Raw genomic sequence first — 19,682 nt, 5'->3', positions numbered from 1 at the left:
TGCTTCATAAGCCATCGTGATGTGCCATCAGGTGAATGAGTTATCGCTATGTTATTACTTCTGTGTTCGTAATAGAACCTCCATAGCAACAACAGTTGTCTAGCCATTCGATATTCACTAGTCCTTGAAATACAACTTATGCACTTGCAAATTTCACCACATGAACAGAAGCATCTGACAAAGTATATCCTGTCGCGTTACCAGATAACTGTCCTGTAACCACCAAACCAAAACATGCCAGATGGCATTTATTACCAGCATTAAATCTTTTTTGTCATCGATAGTGTTGAGAATACCTCTTTGGTAGGACCCAGGTGAGACATCAATACAAATGTCTATGAGAAGAAGCAGACTCAAAATTATACGACTTAAGTGTCATATTTGACCACAAATAAAGCACAGTCTCCAAGGTACTGTACTCTTTATGAAGGTGGAAGCCTTCCCCAACAAACTGTCATTGCCCCAACTGAATTAATATTAATATGTATATCATCAGAACACAAAGACACAATGTCCGTCCCATACCACTAACAGGGATACATAAACCAATTGCAGCAGGAACAACCTGACATTGTAATCATGCAGAATAGTTCAGAGGGACACAATAAATACCTTGAATTTCTCAGCAGAATCCCTAGACAGGGTTTTGCAAGAAGAATCAATTTCACTTCCTATCATGTTGAGAATAGTCTCTTGCTCGGTTTCCAGGCGGCTTAGCTGGTCCCGCAGCTCCAGCCCAGCCTCCTCCAGTATTCGCAAGTGGTCGTCCCCTTTACTTATTTGCTTGTCCTGGGAAATAAAGCCACACAAAGTTTCACTCTAGTTAAATTCATACAATATAAAACTGTCATTTTTAAGCTTGTATTAAGTGAACAAAAATACAAAATCACTAGAATGCAAGATTTCATTGATGAAGTTTATAGTTCAACTAATGCAAGAACATGAGTAAGTATAACTCATGTGCAAGGTCAGTATCTAAGAACCACACGGTAATATTCGGTGTAAAAATAGGATCAGCTCTGTCTTCATAGATCAAAACTCTATGCCAAAAACACATTAAACGCCGGTGATACAGGGTGGCACTGAGGTTGGCAGGATGGTCACTTCTTTCTGAAGCAACAAACCTAAACCAACAACGACAGTATTCCATTTCTTTCATGCTGTCATTCTTCGGATGTACAATCTGTATCTTTTTGACAAATATTTTCCAGTTTCCGAAATGTGATAATTCAACACACTTTTTCAGTAATCTGGTCGGAAGGCTGCTGCAAGGGCAACAGACAGCTATGAGAAGAGGTACGCCTTTTCAAGCTAAGTGCTTTTAAGCTACTTTTTTATAGATGGCCTTTTCATCTTCAGAAGTAGGTGCTCGTCCTCAAACTGTTTGGTGCTTTTGAAAACTAGCGATTGAGCTGGACTGTTCCAATTATGGTGGAATCTCTGGGTCGTCCACTGAACTACAAGCATTATTATCCTGAGGTGTGCTGCAGGTCCTTTTAAAGGCACATACTTCTTCACCAAGTGGCAGTATTACAAGGATTCTCACTTCTCAATTGACAATTTGAATGGTCATTTCGACAAACAAGGAATGTGTAAAGAGCTTCACTGTATGTGTTGGAAATAGACAATAGCAGGTAAGAGCCCTTTTTATCTCTGCACAATAGACCACAACTACAACCCTGGGATCGGTTTTAAAGAGGCAAACTATAAGACTGAAACAACAAATAATCCTTGTCACAGGAAAGTATATGACACAAAGTTAACAGCAAAACAAAAAACAAAAAAAACAAAAAAAAACCCTCTTCCTATGGAAAGTATGACCTAACTATAACTGCTCAGCGGCAATCGCCACTATATATATATATATATATATATATATATATATAAATAATAATTTTAAAAAAGGGCTTCCTGCATTTCTTCCTGACCTTTGTCTGATGAGGCTGGTGCTCGGCACCGGGCTCCGGACCCGCTAATATAATACAGACCTCCAGCAAGTTTCCTAGCAAGAAAAGCCGACACTTCAAATTGCTTTCACTCAACAGTTTATTATGTATCCATTACTGGGAATATTGTATCGGCTGACGCGTTTCAATCGTTACGGTCTTCCTCTTAGCCCAAATCTTTACAAAAGCCCCACAACCAATAGAAACTATATTAGGCAGTTTAATGAACATAAAGAAAGTTCTGCCCACATTATTCTACAAAAACATTTTTTCAAATAATTCTCACCTTATTACAAACCCACTGCCATTCATAATTTTATATTATTGATATGTGATAAATGTCAAAAAATAAATTTAAATTGTCCACTTATATTCAGGCGGTTTTGAAAACAAAGAAAATACTGACCTCATAGCTCATGATGTGAAATAGAGCGTCACTTTACCTATTCTAAAATTATTTTAAACCAATTAACGCCCATAAGTTCCTATTGCTAATTACATAACAATATGCATCAATGCATGAAGCATGACACAATAAGTTTATGAGACCACCTCCTCTTCCCTTAAGGGGCCTCTCCCTTTGGGAACCAAACGTTCCTCAACCTCACCAAACTTTGGCACCTAGTGCATAAATAGAGAAGGTAATCTGATCTTTTTTCCCCTCCACCACACCTATTGTGATTATTGATTATTTTGGGGAGGATGTGTGGTGTTGAGATACCACTCCCTCTCTCTCTCCTCCAGTGTGGGATAGGGGTCAGGAAGCTGCCAGCCCGAAGGCAAGAATAGTTTTGGCTCTCCATTTTACACCACTGATTGCTTTGAGTCACAGAGATTGGAGACCCCTGTGTCTTGATCCAGGTTCAGACAGCAAATGCATTTAACATGTGAGCTCATTACTGAAACAGGCGTAGTCTTTCTGGCCCGGCACAGTTTGAACCCAGGTGGCTTAAGAGGAAACCTACTTCTAGGACTAAACTAGACTAGAAAATACTGAGAAACAGCAATGCAGCTCCAGGAGTTATGGATGCTGGTATCTGTTGCACACAGGAAAACAGAATTAACATCTTTAGCACCAAATAGTACATTCCTGAAGTCTTTATATCAAGTGAGGTAGATGTTAGCAACTCTGCATTCGGTCAAGCTTGGGGGCATCTGGTTATCTTTTGGGAGTACTGCTGAAAAATCTTCTCCACTTTATTCCCTTGAGGGTCTTCTAAAATGATGAATTTGATGGAAGACCAATTAGACAGGAGATCAAGTTCCTTGTGGACCAGACAATACACAGTAGAATCCACTGACAGCTATGACTGGATTTCCCAAGGAGAAGACGTGACATTCATTTGGCAGGTGGCCACAGCATACACGGGATGGTGTGAAGAGCGGCATCTCCACACACTAGGCCACCCCTTTCACATTGTCTCCACACATACAATGTTGTCTATTGCTCCCCGGAGGCGATTCCAGGAGAAAACAGGCCCTCTTCACAGAACACTGTTATGCACGGTTTGATATTTCTAGGAAGGGCAAGTCCCAAATGACTTAATTCTGCCTAAAGGCTCTTTCTATCTCTTGCCCTTTAGTGAGCTTTTCAAATCACACTGCTCTCTAGTCATACCTCATTCTACATCATTTACCGTAATAGCTATGTGCCCTAACCTTTTGTACTTCCTGCCATTATGTCTGCATTTACAACCTGTACATTAACCTGTCAGCATCTTCTCTGTTGTTTCAAATCTGTCTCTGGATTAAACTAATCCAATCACTTTAAAAAAAACTCCTTACTTCTCCTACGGCATCATCTATCTTTCCAGGCCAGCTATTAAAAGGCCATACTCTGCACGCAGAACGTCATTTCAGTTTTAGGACAGGCACGTGCAGTACACTACACTGTTCTTTAAGGAGTACTGCATTTACATTCCGTACAGACTAAAGGGAAAGCTGGGCTTCATCTGTGAGGCTCACAGCAGCAACTTACAGCTGAGACAGAATGTGAATTCTGTCTCTAACTGTTACAAAATTCGATGTCTTACAGAAATAAAAATAAAGCTAGTAAACCAAAATCAAGAAACAACAATAAGGAACAAGCATTGGTAAATGCATTAAGTTGCGCCTTTGTGATTAATATATGTTTTACTTTTCTTGTAACACTTAACGTGGTGAGCATTTTTAGTGGTACAAGGTCATGTCTCTAGATATGCAGTGTCACCAATTCCTATGGCAGGTGGTATGGTAGATTTCCACACAAAACTCCTAGAGTCGAGAGACCAAGGGAAAATGTCTGGCAGGTAATTCACTCACATCCACAACAATAATGGCTACTTGCTTCTTTAAATCAGTGTCAAGCAGATATATTTAGTTTCCGTTAGTATGAACAAATTTTATTTGGATTTTAAAAAATGTCCACAAAATTACACCCTGACAAAAGGCATACCACAATAACTATCGTGTACTCACTAAAAAAGATGATTAAGGAGAAATCTAAACTAATCTTATTTCATTGAGTGGGCTTAAACTTCCAAAACACAAAAAACATCCTACATTTTGGCAGACCAAGAGAAGTGCCAGGCAAACAAATATTAGAAACTGGCAACAGAGAATTCTACCTCCAAATAAATGCTCTGTAAGCACACATTATCACGCTCACCAGCGTTTCCAAAGAAATGGTTTCTGCTGAAAACCAAATAGTTGACCATGGGGAGAGTGGATTCAGTGAGGAATCAGGCTGTGGCTGCGCTCCCACACAGTCATGCTCCCTGAAACCTTTAGTTTCTACTTTCTTTCACGTCGTACGCCAGTCTGGATTGTTCCAAGACCACCTCCTGGCTCACAGAGTCGCTTCTGTTTTTAAACACTGCTGGCGACGGTTCTGTTGGGACATCTCTTTAACTAGAGTCGAGAGACCAAGCGCTCCCTTTGTTTACAGTCGCCCGGGGTGTCTGGTGTTGTTTTGTTTTAATGTGGAAGATGGTTCCACGTAAAAGTGGGCCCCGGCGGAGGGACGTCCAGGGGAGGCAGAGGAGTCCTGGTCGCACTACTAGGAGAGATCTCACCTATGGTGCCGTTAATCTGTCTCATCAGCGCCTGACTGCCTGCTATGCAGATTAACAAAGTACCAAAACATCCCGTGCCATCCTTTCTGACCAGTGCAACCCAGGTTTCCCGTTTCTGTGTTTTAAAATGCAAATAGCGGCTTCGGCTCGACTCCCCGTGAACTCTGGGGCCTTTAAGGTGGCTTTTAAACAAAGTTATCCTATGAGGAATTGGAGCAAACATTCAGAGAAAAGTAGCAATTTAACGTAAATAAAAACATTCCAACATATGGAAGGTGAAGCTCTGCGGTGGCAAAGGAGTGAAGGCGGGTTTTTCCATTAGGGCAAAATTATAGATTAAGATTAAAATATTTTAGACAAAAGAAGCGGGCACCAATAAATATGACAGGCTGACATATATGCATTGTGCAGCAGTTAAAAATATTAATGCGTTCATTCTGTGTTAACTACATTACATAATGAGGTGTTAGTGCCTAAAAGTGTCATTTCCTAATTTTATTTCACCAGTAGTATTCCGCTTGGAAATGCAGCTGCAGACCGATTCTGCATTTCCCACGACACAGACACTCCCAATGGGCGCAGTTCATACGAACTAGCGAGCTGGAACTGTAACCAATTTCATACAATGGGGCCCACATACCAGAAACTCAACATACCAGAAACTATCTAAGGAATAATGAACTACTTCAATGCAGGAGGCGAAAGGCGACATACAGAGCCCTTGTCTTTATCTGCCCCTGCAATCTAAGACCCTAGACGTCATGTTTACATACCTTAGCGCATGCGCACCACGGACAGAACTGTGTCTCTTATGTATGAGAGCAAGATAAAATTATGAAATCATGGTGTGTGAGATTATAGGTCTGCCGATAAACACTGAAGTAAAACTAGACTAGGCCTGCTTCGGCCCCGGTGGGACTGATGAGTGTGCATTAACCCGGGGAGACTGATGTGTATGCAGTTGCGATTAGAGTCCAGTCTCCGTGCAAAGCACAGCATCCAGTGTTTCTGTGCGTATAAAACAATCTCTCCGTGCCTGTAATGTACTCCTAGACCTTATATGGGTTTTGCACTAAGTGTTGCGCTATGTGTAAAGTAGCACATCAATTAAGAAAGGAAGTTAGCAATCCAAATCTAATTATCAAAGTACTAGGGCCTCGGGACAGTGATAAGAGTAAACACAGAGGAACACCCATTGGTAAATGCCAGAAACAGTGCTACAGCCAATAGAAACGAAGTAAATGTAAGTGTCAAGCACAGGAACCATTGAAAAGCCAGGAAAGCAAGGGGGCGGAATGTGAGTCTCTTTTATGATTTATATTAAATGCAATATATTTCACAAGCACAGTGCAAGAGCAGTGCAGGTGAAACCTAAAAAGGCATAATTAAACACATGTACACAGAATGGTTCTTTACTGGGCCTTGCCTGAGCAAGGTGACACCAAGTACGCTCGGGTCACCGCAGTCATGGGGCTTCCTCCTTCTGATGCTCTCCAACAGAGCACCAGGTCATGTACATCTGCAGGCCTGCTCTGATGCAGCAGTGACAGAATACCTACTCTCGCCCCGCAGCTGGAGGGGGCCTGCATTCAGCTGTCTAAGCTTTACGCTAGGCCTCGCAGAAACCCGGATGGTTTGGCAGACAGCAACTGCCAGCTCCTAACTGCCTTCATCACAAATCCAACACTAAAGCTTCTGCCTGATCCATAATCCCGCACCAACATAGGTGACCCCCAACCAGGACATGGCGTCACTAGGGCACACCAAGACCCAACACAACCAATGACAGCCCCAGAGGTGGTGAAACCAGCCCATGGCTACAGGGCAAGACAAGGGGCCATGGGCACCGCCACTCTAAATAAACCCTGTCTTCCGGGTTGGCCATCTTTCCACCTTAAAGCCCAACCAAGCCCTACGGCTCTTGAAGGCCTGGTAGACCACATCTTGTAACATAATTTATCTATATGTTCACATTATGTTTGGATGAGGCTTTGCCCTGAGAGAATCATTTACATCCTGACCCTACGGGCTTTCCAAAGACCAACTGTGGTTGCCTAACTCGGTCGTGGGCAGGCGAGGGAGGATAAGGGATATGCTTTATTCATAGATGCCTCTCTGGCACAGGTAACGCTGCAGAGGGTAAGAGTTTTGTTTCCCCCTGGGGGATGAGGAAGTTGGCAGCCAGTCATGGAGGCAACTTAAAGACTGCAGCATAAATGTAGTCCCTAGCTCAATTCTAGTTTGACCTAGGGGTAAAACTCAAGGGGGCCTTATTCAAACCCTGTCACAAAAAAAGGAAAGAGGATTGGTACAAGGCCCAGTGACATGGTGTACTTTTGTACTGTTATTAGATGGAAAGCAAGGGCTGAACAGGGTGCATGGGCCCCAAAATGAATCTGATCGTTTGACAAGAGGCAGATTACGCAGACTCCTAGTTTGCAGGCAGGAAGCATTCTTTGGAGGGGTGGCTCGTCAATTTTATTCTGAACTGTAAGATGGTTAGAGTCATTCTGGTGTTGGTGGGATGTTCTACCAGGTATTGAAAACTGTAGATTAAGAAGGTAGGTCTTCTAATCTGTTCCTTCTTCAATTTTTAAATTCCAGTATGGTGATTTCTTGATTCCAGGACTGGTACTGTCCACCTGAAGTAGTCGCTTTCTCCACAAAGTATTCAGAGGTACTACTTCTGCTGGCTTGGCAGGCGATGGCATCATTGCTGAAGACTATGGCATGAGTAGGCTTTCTGTCATGTGCATAACATTGATAAAATGAAGATTTCTTACCATCCTAGAGATAGAGGGGAAGGTCCTTTCACTCATCCTAGGAAGAGTAAGGAAAATTAGAAGCCTTCAGGCAGGTCTCTGCTCTCTCTGTTGCAGAACCTGGTGATGACTAGACCTGCTGCTGGTATGGTGCTCCTTTCAGCGGAGGCCTTCTCAGGTGGCTCCCACTGTGCTGAATGGAGAATAAAGAGAGGCTGGCTCATCCTTAGCCTGTGACCCATGCCATTGCTTCTCCTTCCCCCACCTTCTGCAATGAAAGCCACTGAATGGTCTTACGCCTTTTACCTATCACAAATTTTGATATACAATTCTTGAGCTTTGCTTTACTTGCTGGGATTGAGGATTTTTAATCCCAGCAAGGAATTATTTTGGGGGAAATATTATTTCCCTGAATGATGCCTCTACGGTTTACATCCTTAATGCACAATAACCTGCATTCTGCTTCTGATATAGACTAATGCGGATATTCACAAAAAAACACACAATTTTGAGGAAAGAAAATATATGTGTAACTTTACTACTTTTGGCAAATCACAAAATCCAAATGTAAAGTTACTCAAAAGTGTAGATTTAAACAACTCTACCCCATGAAAAATAGAATGGGGCCAAATGTACGAGTTTAAGTTACTACTGAAAAAAAAAACAGTAGGAAGTCCAGCACTACACTAGGAAACCACTCGTACCGCAACACTAGCCCACAAAAAACAAGCATTTGCAATGCAAGAATCCTGGCAACATTTGCGAGAATACCTGCAGATCGACTTTTTTTTTTTTTTTTTGAACTATTGAAAAAATGGGCTGGACTATGTATTAATACTTAATTCCTTTTTAATGTATTTGAACTGTGATTATTAGGAATTGAATTTTGCAATGGAAATATTTTTGTTTAATAATAAATAGATATATATAGCTATCTGCCACATACCAGTATGTATATGTAGTGATTATTGTTTCAGACTATATTTTGTTTTTACTCTAAGCTTGCATATTCTCATTGGTATGCAGGGACTACTGAATTTAGTATTTTGGATAGTTAGGGTTCATGGAATTAAGTTCGTAGGTGCTCCCCTAATTGCTTTTTTTTTATATATATATGAAAGTCTGTCACTTCAATCGCGACCGACTAGGGGGGAGGGAGGGGGAGGGCAGATTAAAACAAAGAACGCCGATGAGAACTGTCTGACCCGCGAGCCCAAATGCTTCTCACTCAAGCTTCATCGAGCTGCTCGTTTAAATAGTTTTCTTTTCTATCACAGCTGCTTTACTTCACGTGCTCGTCTCGAACGTCTGAGACGAGCAGCGGGACCCATGTTTCAACCGCGTTTCAGCGGCTTATTGTCTCTTCATCGAGAAAAAGCCCCGGGCACGGAGACGGGCCTCCAAAGGAAGGAGCTTGCTGTAGGATGAAAATAACAAACATTCTCTGGCAGTCGCAGCGGCTCGTGGGCCAGATAAAAACAATCTATAACAGAAAAGATCCGACATTAATCACTGCATTGCGCGAGCTTGGAGCGCCTTCTTGCGGTCACTGTGTCAAAGGCATCGGCACAATACCTGCCGCGATAAAGAAAAACAAAGGCATTATTACATTGGTCATGGCACAGAGATCCTTTCGTCGTCTACAAATGAAGCTTAGTATCGAAGGGTCAGTCAAACCTTTAGGTACATTTTGAGTAGTCCAGGGCTAAAATCGGATAATGCATAGCTCCCCCCAATTTGCAAAATATATTTTTAGCCTGTTTCTAGATTTTAAGATAGGGATTTTAAAGCATTTCAAATGATTTTAACATCGTAACAGTGGTCTACGTTTGAAAGGATTATGGTCAGAATCTCCCAAGATATGAAGGCCACTCTAAAGGAATGTAACACATCCCGCGCCAAGCACTCTTCCATAAATATATAAAATTATAGGGAACTGAAACCTCAAACCCCACTGGGGCTGCAACATTATTGCTTTGTTTGGGAGGTTGCACCTGTAACTGTAAAACATTTTAGGAGAGTCGCTTTGTTTAAATTAACACTCACTTCCTTTACAACATAAAACTAACATTTTCCTTAGAACCCCTGAAGCAGAAATCTCTGTGAACAAGGGAAGCTCCACAGCCCCAGATAATTATACAGTGGAAGGGAAGCTTGCAGAGCAATGCAGAGAACATTATAAAGCGATGGAACTTGAGAGTTGTGCTTTTTGAAAAGCAAAAAATACCTAGCATATAATCTTGGAAAAAATATATTTTTACCTAGCACATTTTTAGTTAGCTATATCCTGAGACCACAGAAGTGCCTTCTTCCTTCGAGGCCATGTGATTATGCAATAGTGGATAACTGAAAAAAGGTTTATTCTCTTGAAACTGTAGAATTTATTTTTCAAAATACAAACTGATTTCTACGTCTGGCTATGCCTTCAGTAAAACATTATCTGGGAGAGAATATCTAGCTGCAGATTTCTTACCTTTGAATTTTCCCAGGCGTCATACTGGATCTGGAAGATTTTTGCGTGATCAGCACCCTTGCCCTACCTGTGTGTGCTGGTAGGTGGCATCAATCAGCTCTGTGCGGTGGCAGAAGGGACGTCACTGTCACCTATATAAGTGCCACCTCGGTGCGCTGACGTCAGTTACTTTTTCCTGACTTTCCATGGCAGGAGCATGGAGCCATTAAGTCACTGACACCGGTGTGTCCAAACTAGGGCCCAGAAAGGGAGTATCCTTAGCCCTAGAAATCTGTCCACAGAAAGGGGTGAATGTGTGGGTCGGCAAGGAATCTGCAGCTAGCTATTATCCCTAGCAGCTGTGTTACTGAAGGTAACTAACTTGTTCATCTGACAGAGACACCTAGCTGCAGATTCCTTACCTTTCAGTAGATTCTCAAGCTATACAGACCCCGGAGGTGGGCTGTGGACAAATTTTCTAAACTAATTAGTCCTGCGGGACCGTATGGGTGAAATGCCCGTCTCTGCGGACTTAACTGTCTAGGCATTAGTGTTTAGTAAACGTGCAGCAATGCCCACTTGCTACCTGGCAGATGTCCAGGACGGAGTTCATGTGCTAACACAGTGGTCGCAGCTTTATCCCTGGTAGAATGAGCCTGTAAGCCCTGAGGAGGCTGTTTTTTGGCCAATGCATAGCAGATTTGTTTTGCAGAGAAAGTCTCAGCATGAAATGGTTAGTTTCTGCACTGCCCGACATTTCTTTGCTCCAATATACCCCAGAAATGGTCAGCCATCCAGAACTCTTTTGTGTGGTCAAGATAAAATGGTTTCACCATTTTCGGGAGGTAAGAGGCCCTAGTGCAAAGCACCAGTTTATCTGCGGAAAACAGACAGGAATGGAGACTTGGATGACAGAGCTTGTAGCTCACTTACCCATTGGGCAGATGTTATTGCTACAAGAAATGCTGTCTTGAGAGTGAGCAACTAGAGGGGACAATTATTAAAAGGCTTGGAAGGAGCACACATTAAGAAAATCAGAACCAAACTTATATGCCACTGAGAATAATGAAGGGAACATATGTACAAATCTTTTTAGGAATCTATTTACAGTAGGGGACTTAAATAAAGAGGGTTGGTCTGGCATACGCAAGAAGGCAGACAGACCAGAAAGGTAACCCTTAAGAGTACACAGAGCCGTGCTGGGCAAGGGTGAGAATAAAGAAAAGAACATCAGAGAGAGGCAGAAAAAGGGTCAATAGACTTTTCTGTACAATCATTTACAAATTTCTCTCATTGGTAGGAGTATACAGTCTTGGCAAAGGGACGCCTGGCTGCCAGAATGACATTACAGACTTTGGGAGGAATGTCGAATGCTGTCAACTGTCCCTCCTCAATCTCCATGCAAGAAGGCGGAGAGTTCATAGGTTTGGGAAGAGAACCCTCCCCTGCTGCTGTGACAGAAGATCCTCCTGAAGGGGTAGCCAGATCGGAGGATCAATGCTCAAGTGCAGAAAACAGGAATACCAGAGTCCATTGATGCTCAGTCCAGAGCCACAAGGATGACTTTGGCCCCGTTTTTTCCGATGTTCTTGAGAACTCTGGGCAGAAGTGGTATATAGAGAAAGGCTGAGCTCCACTCAAGATGAAAAGCATCTCAGGGCAACAGCTGCTTTGGAAACTCCAGTTTACAAAACCGCTGACATTGTGTGTTCTGTTCAGAGGCGAACAGATCTAACCAAGGCTCTCTCCACTGCTGAAAGAGACCTTGCACCTCCTCCAGATGGGGACGTCCCTCGTGATCTGCTAGGCATCGGTGGCTGAGTTAGATGGCCCTGGCATTTATAGCACCAGCCAGGTGTTGAACCACCAGGATTATGCCCTGATCTCCACAAACCCACCCACCTTGTTTGTTGCAGAACCACATGGCAGTGGTGTTGTCCATGAACACCTGCACTAGCCTTTCTTTGGTGGAGGGTAACATTTTTACAAATTGGGTCTCTAGTTGGCAAAGGGTTGCACACTGTCCAAGTAGGGCCCACAATCCTAATCAGGGTGAGAAAGATACACACTAAAAATTTACCTGTGCTCACCCTCTTGTAGCTTGGCACCGAGCAGTCAGGCTAAACTAAAGAGGCAATGTGTAAAGTATTTGTGCGCACACACACAGTAACACAGTGAAAACACCACTAAAGGACTCAACACCAGTTTAGAAAAATAGCCAATATTTATCTAAGTCAAACAAGACCAAAACACAAATTCAGCATACACAAGTCAAGTTTGAATTCTTTAAAGGTGAGATAAAAATGAAGTGTTTAGGAGGAAATAGCTCCAACCAAAGCTATCTGGTAGCGCTGAACCGAGACAAATCGAAAAGTGCAGTCTAACGGCAATGAAGCACAGGCCCAGTACAGGAATCGCGCAGACTTGCTGACAGTACTTTTGTTGTGTTAATGCTCAGTGACAATGCGCTGATCCAGAGGAGGGGATGCATTGCTCTGGCAGGTGGGGCATCGTTTCATGATCTGGCAATGTCTTTAATGCGTCGATGTCCAGAAGCGACGAGTACTGGTTCTGATGCCTGTAGTGCTTTTGCTCTTATCTAGTTTTTAGCACTTACATAACATATCAGGAATGCACTTCTGAGTTCAAAAAAGACTTTTATAGTTGTTAATTCTTCCCCAACCACAATTTTTATGAATGACAAATTATTAGCTTTCAAGCACACGTTAATCAAACAAAATATATCAGTTTGCAATATACACAGCAGGTTATATTTATAAGATATTGAATGCAAAGCAAAACAAATACTTCACCGTGTGGGAAACTATTTACAGCTTCATCTTTCCAGGGTCTGCAAGCTGATGACTCCCTGTCAGCTGCGAGAAAGAGATTTATCTACCCACACAGGATGCTGGCAACTGGCGCCAAGCTCCAGCACGAAGTCAGGCAGATCCGAATCTGAATCTCTGCAGCCTGTGACATTCGTTACAAAGGTGTGCCCCCTCCTCTCAGACTCGGGAAAACTACGCAAGCCTTTGGAGACTGGCCAGGTCTCCGAGACTGCTCCTCTTCCCAAGCTCAAGCGGAGAGAAAAACACCCAGTGTACCCTCTCTTATCAGGTCTAGTCTACTGTGAGAACAAAACATCTTGGTTCATCTTGTGCAAAAACACAGCTTGGAAAAATACAGCTTGGATTCTCAACTGCAATGTCTAACTCCATGTTAAGGCAATAGGCAGCTAACCTAAATATCAAATGCAATGTCTTGTGTCATGTCAAAGCCAATAGGCAGCTGAGCTGAATACAAAATACAATGTATAATATCATGTCAAAGTCAATAGGCAGCTGAGCTGAATATAAAATGCAATGTATAATATCATGTCAAAGCCAATAGGCAGCTGAGCTGAATACAAAATGCAATGTATAATATCATGTCAAAGCCAATAGGCAGAATATCTAATAGCATGTCAAAGCCAATAGGCAGAATACAGAATGTAATGGCTAATGCAATGTCAAAGCCCATAGGCGGCTAAACTGAATGCAGAAAGTAATGGCTAATGCCATGTCAAAGCCCATAGGCGGCTCAACTGAACAAAACATACAATGTGCTACTGGTGAACATTGAGCAACTAATATGCGCAGTGGTGAAACACAAAGTCATTGGTCAAACTCCATTAATGGCATAACAATGCCTCAGTGCTGCGTCGGCCAAACTGGGACTGCATTGTAAGTCGGGGTTGTTGCGTTTTGCAGTCAGCGAGGGGTGTCTGCGGCTTCAGTGCAGGCAGCCACAAACCAGTGTTTCTGCATCAGGATGCGTCAGTTCCGAGTGACGCCCCATGTCAGTGCTTCAGTTCTTGGGTTGCAGCACCACACTCACCTCCGAGGGCACAGCACTGGATCTGGCACCACTTGGCACAGCAGAGGTGTCCCGGTGCTGATAGTAAGATGTAGGTGAAGTCTTTGATATCCCAGAGACTCCAGAAACGGGAGGCAAGCTTAGTCAGGCACTTGGGGAAACTTTAGATTGCAGAATGTAGAAAGTTAGATCCAGTCCTCTCACTCCCAGGCAAGAAGTAGCAGGCAGCAGACCAACACAGCAGAGCAAACAGCAAAGTGACAGTCCCTCTTGACAGCACAGCGCTCCTTCTTCCTGGTACAATGTCCTCAGTCCAGAAGAAAACTATATGGTATAGGGTGTCAGAGTTCCAGTACTTATACCCAAAAAGTCCTTTGATGTAGGGGTAACTTCAAAATACTTCTCTGAAGTGCACAAGGACCCCTTTGAACTCAGCTTTGGCTCCAGACAACCAGTAGGGGGTAATCAGCCCTTTGTGTGAGGACAGGACACAGCCTATTCAGAGCTAAGTGTGAACTGCTTCTCCTTCTCCCTGCCCTGGACTACTATCAGTATCCAGATGTATGCAGATTTATCTACTGTCACACCCAGCCCTTCCTGTGTGTGGCTGTCTGGAGAAAACGCACAAATGTAGCTGCCACCTAAACCAAGTTGTGTATTCAGAGGCAGGCTAAGGCACAGAATAGAGTAAGAAAATGGCAACTTCCTAAAAGTGGCATTTTCAGACTTACAATTTAAAATGTGACTTCACTCTGAGTCCAGGGACAACAGACTTAATTTTTCTATCTCTTCCCAATTGGAAATTACACTTAGAAGATGTTCCAAGGTAACCCTAACGTTAGTCAATGGGCAAGTTAGTTCTTGCAATAATTTAAAATGAATTTAAGAGTTTTTCACTACCTGGACACATTAAACTCAAAAGTGGAGGTCCAACTTTTTAAATACTCTCCACCACGCCCTTGGGGCTAACCAGGGCCTACATTAGGGGTGACTTACATGTAATAAAAGGGAAGGTTTGGACCTGGCAAGTAGGTACATGTGCCAGGTTGAAATGGCAGTTGAAACTGCACACAAAGGCTCTGCAATGGCAGGCCTGAGAAATGTTTGAAAAGTTCAGGTAGTGGGTGGTACAACCCAGTGCTGCTGGCTCACTAGTAGCATTTGACTTACAGGTCCTGGGGTTACAGTGCATTTTGCTAGGGACTTACTGGTAAATCAAATATGGCAATCAGAGAAGCTAATGCCACCATGTTTGAAACACAAAGCACATGCACTTTAGCACTGGCGAACAGTAAAAAAGTGCACAGTCCTAAAGCCAACAAAAACTGGGTCAGAAGAAGAGGTGAAGGAAGGCAAATGTCTGGGGATGACCCTGGAGAAAGGGCCATTTCCAACAAGGCCTTTAATGCCATTCGGATTGCTTGGAGCTCCAGCAAGCTGATGTGGAGTCTGAATTCAACTGCAGACCAAAGACCTCTGATCTCTACCTCTCCCAGATAGACGCCCCAAACCGGGAGTGATGCATCTGCCACTACTGTGGGATCTGGGTGGGTGAAGGGAAAGGCATCTGACTCTGACCCAGTCGTGGTTTGTTAACCACCAATGAAGGTTTTTTGCAGTCCCTTCTGAGATGAGGACCATGTCAGAGAGATTTCCCAGATGCTGTGGGAACTTCAGGCCCCACTGCAGAGCCCGCATCTGCCAACTGACATGTGTCACTAGCAGGATGCAGGAGGCCCTGATGCCCAGCAGCCTCAAAGTCATTCTCACCGAAATCCAGGATAGAGGCTGAAACATTGGTATCATAGCCTGATTATGCTGGGCTCACTTCTCTGGGGAATAAGCCTGAAACCACACTGTGTACAGAGCAGCTCAGATGAAGGGAGCGTCTGGGAGAGAGTCAGGTGTGACTGCAGCACATTTAAATTGAACCCCGGCGGATGCAGGAGGTCCGCCATAGTCTGGAGGTGGGGTGGGAGATGACAGCCTGGGGCGAACCTGCCTTTAACAGCCAGTCGTTGAGATAGGAGAAGACTGACACCCTTTATATCGGCAGATGAGCTCCAACTACAGCCATCATCTTTGTAAGCCAAAAGGGGGGGGGGTTGACAGTGAACTGAAAGTGCTCGTGCCCTATCGTAAACTGCAGATAACTTCTGTGGGCAGGCAGGATGGGAATGTAGAAATACGCACCCTGCAAGTCCAGCACTACCATCCAGTCTCCTTGGTCTAGGGCAGACTAGACCTGAGCCAAAGTGAGCATCTTGAATTTCTCCTTTTTGAGGAAGAGATTGAGGATTTGGAGGTCTAGGATAAGTCAAAGACTCTTGTTCTTTTTGGGTATGAGAATGTAGCGGAAATAGCAACCACTGCCTACTTCTGATATTGGAACCCTCTCTATGGCTCCATTGGCTAAGAAAGCTGTTAACTTCCTCATGGAGCAATGAAGCAATGACAGATGACCCTCTGTCAGCTGACCTTGTGTTGAATGAATAGGGTAGGGAAAAGAGTAGCCTCTCTCAATGATCTGCAAGACCCACCTGTTCGAGGTTATGGGCTGCCAGTGGTGGAGATGATGGCGGATTCTTCTACCAACTTGATGCCCATGAACTTGTAGGGCACGTTTAGGAGGGCTTGGAGCCTGGAGCAGCCGGGTGATTGGTGGTTGTGGTAGACCTCTGGCTAACTGACCCACATGGCCGGTATACATTGCGCCCTTGCCTACGAGTTGCTTGGGATGCTTCTGCAGGATGGTGGCTGGCATGAGGTTGGCACGTTGGAATGCCCCTTCTGTATCCACAAAAGGGGCGAAAGGCAGACTGGGGACGTGGGACCACTGAGAGGCCCAAGGACTTGGCCGTAGCCCGTGAGTCCTCACAGTGCTCCAGGGCTGAGTCTGCCTTCTCTCTGAAGAAACTGGTACCATCAAAGGGGGAAATGGCCTAAACTACGTGGGCTCAGCCACGTGTGCTGTTTGTCTGAAAGCTGAACAACGCTTGCCTGGACCACGCATATGTCATAACCACCATATGCGTGGTTAGGCAGGATGCATATGCATGGTTACGGCAGTGTTCTAGCTGTGCAGATGGGCAGGCAAGCAGGAAGGAGTAGGAAGAAGGAATGGGGGAGATAAGTGAGGCTGGGGTTGTTTTTTGGGGTGGGGAAGTTCTTTTGATTTAGGGCTGAGGGGGGTAGTTTTAAGGGCAGTAAGACAGGGTTGTTTAAAGGCCAGGGGTGGGGTGCACTGCAGGGCAGGGGTGTCTAGTGTTAGTGTGCAGGGCGAGGGGGTAATTTACCATGCATATAAGCACATATGCTTTTACAACAAAATTCACTGTAAAGGCATGCGTGGTAAAGACGCGGTCAGGGTTCTGACCGCGTTGTTCAGGTATCCGCTGTTTAGGCATGAGTGGTTGTGTGTAACTGCCCATCGAACGGCATGTCCATGAGGTTGGCCTGGACATCCTCAGAAAAGCAAGATGTTCTCAGCCAGGCGTGGTGTAGAAGCGTCACTATCAAAGAAACCGCTTTGCCCAGCGAGTCGGTCGTATCCAAACCACAACTAATGGTGAACTTGGCTGGGTCTCTCCCATCCTTGCCTACTTGAGAGAGAATGGCCCAGCCCTTTTCCGAGGACTGTGGCAGCAACTGCGCAATTTTGTCCCTCAGTGTGTGAGCCAATGGTCCCATAAGCATGTGATGTTTACCAACTGCAATGCCAGGCTGGTGGAAGAAAATCTTCTTGTAAGGAAAGGAAAGATGGGGCGAAGTAGCGGTCAACTGTCGACTTAGATTGGAATGAAGAGGACCCAGGGCTCCTGGAGTGGTCCTGCGACCTTCCACTAGATCGGGATCGAGACCTCCTAGGAGTTGCGTGATGCAACAACGTCTGCCGAGCCACAGCAGCTTCAGGGATTGCTCCCTCAAAGCCTTCGGTGCCATGGCATGGCAGTCCAAGCACACCGAGTCCTGGTCGCACTCAAGACATCACAAACAAACCAAATGAGGGTCTGTAACTGACATGGCGTGGTGACAGGCGCCACTTGGTATAAAACCTGTCTTCCTGAAAGATATCCTCGACACATGAAAAGAATAATTCAACAAAACATCAAAAAAAGCCTGTCAAAAAATGAGGGGTAGTTCTTCTCCAGATCAGCACTAACTGTTGCGGAAAGAAAAGAACAGACATCAGCACGCAAAAAAGCACTCCTTGGAAGGCCCGGACAAGGCGATCTTTACAGAGTTCTCTCCCATCACCCAGGAGATGGTGGAGATGCATATTCAAACAGGAAAAATCTGGTTCCCCACTAGATCTGTTGAAAAATGTTGAAAAAAACTATGAACCCTGAAGCTGGCACAATTTATACAAGACAACCAACTTCTGGATGCAACTCAATTTGAGTTCAGAACTGGACACAGCACCGATACTGCCTTAATCAAGTCTACTGAGGAGAAAAGGTTTGCACTGGACACTGGGGAGACTGAAGCCCTTGTCCTCCTCAATCTCTCCTCAATCTCTCGGCAGCCTCTGTTAGGGTCAACCAAAAGGTTTTGGATGAACATCTAGAGGACATTGGGACTAAAGGGACTACACTCACCCTGTTAAGTTCCTTTTGGACGAGAGCTAACTATGGCTCTCTATCATATGGTTTCCAAAACTTTTTCTTTGCCATGCAGGGTCCCTCAAGGGTCCTTGCTTAGTCCAACGTTGTTTGACGACTATCTTACTGCATTGGCACTCCTGATCAAATCCTTTGGTTTTACCCTTACTTCCTATGCCAATGACACAAATTGTGGTGTCATTATATAACAATAACATTGGTATTAGGTTTCACAACTGTTTGCTAGACATTAGTGACAGGATGAGCAAAAACTGCCTGGAATGAAACAACAGAAAGACAGAGGTTATCCTTTTCGGAAATCATACCTCCTTCTGGTCCCCATCCTAGTGGGAGGAAGATTGGGATCACTTCCTACCCCAGTTAGAAACGCAGGAAACCTGGGAGTCAATATGGACAATAATCCTAATATCAGAGACCAGGTTAATGCAGTCAATCTCCTCTTTTTACACCTTGAGGATAACTGAATTAAATAAATAAATTAATAAATCTTCCTTACACCCCACTGGATGCACAAAAACACTGATCCTTTCAAAACTTGATTACTGCAACAGATTGTATTTAAATATGAAGTAACAACACTTAAATTAACTACAATCCTAACAAAAGTAGACGCCTTTTTCTCCTCTACGGTGGAATTGACTAACCCAATGTTTTTCTCTGCAGTGGGCTCATCGCAGCCTTAGGCAGTGCAGCAGAAACACGTATCAGTGTTCCTGTCACAGCCGAGCGAAGTCTTTGGCCGCAAGACCACGGTGCGGTGTTCCTGCCACCAGGGGCGTAGTGCAAGCGGTCGATTGGGCACGCGTTTGTCAGTTTCCAAAACTGAAACTGACAGACGCTTTTGCCTCACGTTTTTTCATCCCAAGCCACCTGGAAGCCTGACGCCCATGGTTAGTGAGTCTGCATAAAAGAACACTGAGTGCCAAATTAATACAGAGTGCAAGGCATTTTCCTCTGACGCCCGCCGAGCGCATTCGGTGCTAGACTGT

General features: G+C 44.2%; 1 protein-coding gene across 3 annotated transcripts in view; it reads right to left on the bottom strand.

The window, feature by feature from the left end:
* CEP128 (centrosomal protein 128) overlaps positions 1-19,682 on the bottom strand; it is a 722,948-nt gene that overhangs the window by 394,884 nt on the left and 308,382 nt on the right. For all 3 annotated transcript variants that reach the window (XM_069208366.1, XM_069208365.1, XM_069208367.1), the window contains one exon: positions 613-789. In XM_069208366.1, the coding sequence (XP_069064467.1) occupies positions 613-789 (177 nt within the window). The remainder of the gene's footprint in view (positions 1-612; positions 790-19,682) is intronic.

Source organism: Pleurodeles waltl, chromosome 9 (assembly GCF_031143425.1).
Source record: "Pleurodeles waltl isolate 20211129_DDA chromosome 9, aPleWal1.hap1.20221129, whole genome shotgun sequence".
Taxonomy (NCBI): domain Eukaryota; kingdom Metazoa; phylum Chordata; class Amphibia; order Caudata; family Salamandridae; genus Pleurodeles; species Pleurodeles waltl.
The sequence above is the reverse complement of the archived record's forward strand: the minus strand, read 5'-3'. Positions and strand labels throughout refer to the sequence as shown.